This window comes from Drosophila guanche, unplaced genomic scaffold, assembly GCF_900245975.1.
Source record: "Drosophila guanche unplaced genomic scaffold, DGUA_6, whole genome shotgun sequence".
Lineage (NCBI taxonomy): Eukaryota > Metazoa > Arthropoda > Insecta > Diptera > Drosophilidae > Drosophila > Drosophila guanche.
Window position 1 is genome coordinate 12,082,758 of NW_022995743.1, and position 2,429 is coordinate 12,085,186.

A 2,429-nucleotide genomic window follows, 5' to 3' on the forward strand; every position below is an offset into this window, starting at 1 on the left:
TTTAAATATGCAATCCATAGTCGAATCCAACTAATTCCCCACCAACCAATTGTCTTTGTTGCAGGTACGTTCTCTGCGCTGATTTGTCGCCAATGAGAGGAGCAGGACACTTGCCAAAACAAATGTCACGTGAGCCACACACACAACACACATAGAAAACTTTTCCGTTTTCCTTTGCTGATTTTGGCAAGCATTTTTTTGTTTTTCCACTTGCTTTACTCTCATTTCTGGTATACCCTTTAAAGCTCGTAGAGAGAAGCAGCTGCCTGGCAAAAGGATATGCCACACTGGAGTGGATATTCCAGGGTATGGTTCACTTTTTTTCATGGCATTCAAGGATGAGTGTGTGAAGGGGAAACTCTTAACCCGAACCGTGATTTGGCAGTGGCAGGAGGAAGTGTCTGCTGCCGTCTATACTTTTGCTCTGATTACAAGAACCCAGCAACATCGCAGGGCCGCAGCCTTCCTGCCCAACTTTGTTCTAAGTGAAAATTGAAACTGAGCTCAGCAACTGTCCGATGGCTTTTTATTTGGTGATTGCCGCCGCTGCCCCTGTAACTGAAAACTCAAAGAAAACGAAGCGTCTACGTGACACCATGTGAATGGAGAAGCGGAACCCTGCCCAACCCTCAGGATAAACCATCGAAAGCACTGTCTAGATGGTGGGACACAGATCCTTGGTGCGACAAGGCGACTGGCTGATCCTGGGACGTTTGGCTGGACCTAAAGGACAGCCGAGCTGCACGCGCCACTTGCTCCAGAAAGGGTCCTTCGACTGCCACCTGGCTGGCTGAGAGTATTTCCCTGCTGGACGATGACTTCTGATAATATTGCTCGCTTGACATCCGATTGGACGTCTTGGCTGTCACTTGTTTGGACCCCTGCAGGTTGGATTGATCACCAGAAAAGTTGCAGTGGCAACTGCAACCCCAGCATGGCTCCGTTTGGGTTTCCTGCTGAACTTTCTCCAACAACGGCTCATTGGGCTCGACTGCAGGGGTTGAATGGATCTCATGGCACACGGTGCAAACGGAGGTGGCAGCGCCAGGTTCATCGACTTTCCTGAACTCTGGATTGAGGTATCTGACCTCAGCAATCGGGTGGGCCTGCATCCTCTTTGGCGGCAAGCGGCAAATGCGTCGAATGAGCGCCGAACTGAGGGCATTTGGTGGTTTCCTGCAGCCAGGAATACTCTTCCTCAACTTTCTCCGCTTTTGTGCTGAGGACATCGCCTGGGGGAGATCTCTAGGCTGTCAGAAATCCAACGATTTGGCATTTGTTGCCTGTCACTCACCCGTTTCTTAGCAGCATTTGGGGACATTTGATTTTTCTCTTCCAAAGCGACAACAAATTTATAAAGTTTTCAAAAATACTTGGAATTTTCTACGATATTTGTTACTGAAAGATTTCGATTTTTATGATTTTTTTAAAACAATATTACAAATAACTACGGAATGTGTGCAAAACCTCAAGGCTAAGTGGATGTAGGAATTATTCGAGACACCATAAATATCATTTCCAAATATAGAAACTGGCGCTGCATACAACCAGAGATTCGTTATACTAAAAGATTTGCTCTATAGCTCTTTAGATATTCCAAATATTTCCCACCATTTATCGTTTGAAGTTTAAACACAAATACATATCATTTCCGCTATAATAATGTCTCAATGGCACACAGAATAGCCAGAGTCTGCCAGACGTTAGGCAACACTTTTTTGCTGTTAAGCCCTAAGGCGGCGTGAGTTTTGTTAGCAGAACGGCAAGACGCTCCGCTCCGCTCCGTTCCTTTTTCTAGATTTAAGTAGTATCTACGCTGCCCCCTCTGACCCCTTCCCCGACACACCCCACCCTTTATTGACTTTGAAGCTGTTTACTTGTCCCTGGCGCTGTTTGACTTTGAGCTTGCAGCAGAATGCTGCTACTGGCTGTCCCCGTAAGACAGGGGTGTGGCATCAGCTGAAACTTGGCTGGGGAACGGGGGGGGCCAGAGAGAAATGTTTTATGCTGTGCACGGTGGAAATTCACATAATTGCAGTTGAAACTCAACAAACAACAGTAGTGGAGCAGAGCCAGAGCAGCACAGCCAGCGTAGAGCGTAAATAGAAAGCGCAGAGTCAACAGAAAAAATAGTCTGTAGCGGGGAAAGGGAAAGGGAAAGGGAAAGGAAAAATTGCAAAATGGAAAAGAATCCTTCCTTCCTTTCTGCTGGCAGCGAAAAAAATAAAAATAAAAACCAAGCGAGGGTGTGTGCAATCGGATGGGAGTCGCCACAACAACGAAAACAAACAAACAAACTAACCTTTGACCCAGCATGGCCATCGCCGAACGACAACAGTTATCGTCGTCGTTGTCGTTGTTGTGCTCCACTTCAGGTGCGCCAAGTAATTGCAACTGAAACTGAAACTTGGCCAAGTTGCCAGCAAAAC

The 2,429-nt window shown here is 46.7% G+C and overlaps 1 protein-coding gene across 1 annotated transcript; it reads right to left on the reverse strand.

Annotated features, from left to right (window-relative positions):
- Window positions 1–509: 509 nt before the first annotated feature.
- On the reverse strand, window positions 510–1,387 carry LOC117581034. The gene is made up of 2 exons (XM_034267867.1): window positions 1,295–1,387; window positions 510–1,232 (listed from the first exon to the last, which is right to left on the reverse strand). The coding sequence occupies exons 1-2, from the start codon at window positions 1,319–1,321 to the stop codon at window positions 630–632; spliced, it is 630 nt and encodes a 209-aa protein (XP_034123758.1). The 5' UTR covers window positions 1,322–1,387; the 3' UTR covers window positions 510–629.
- Window positions 1,388–2,429: the final 1,042 nt, after the last annotated feature.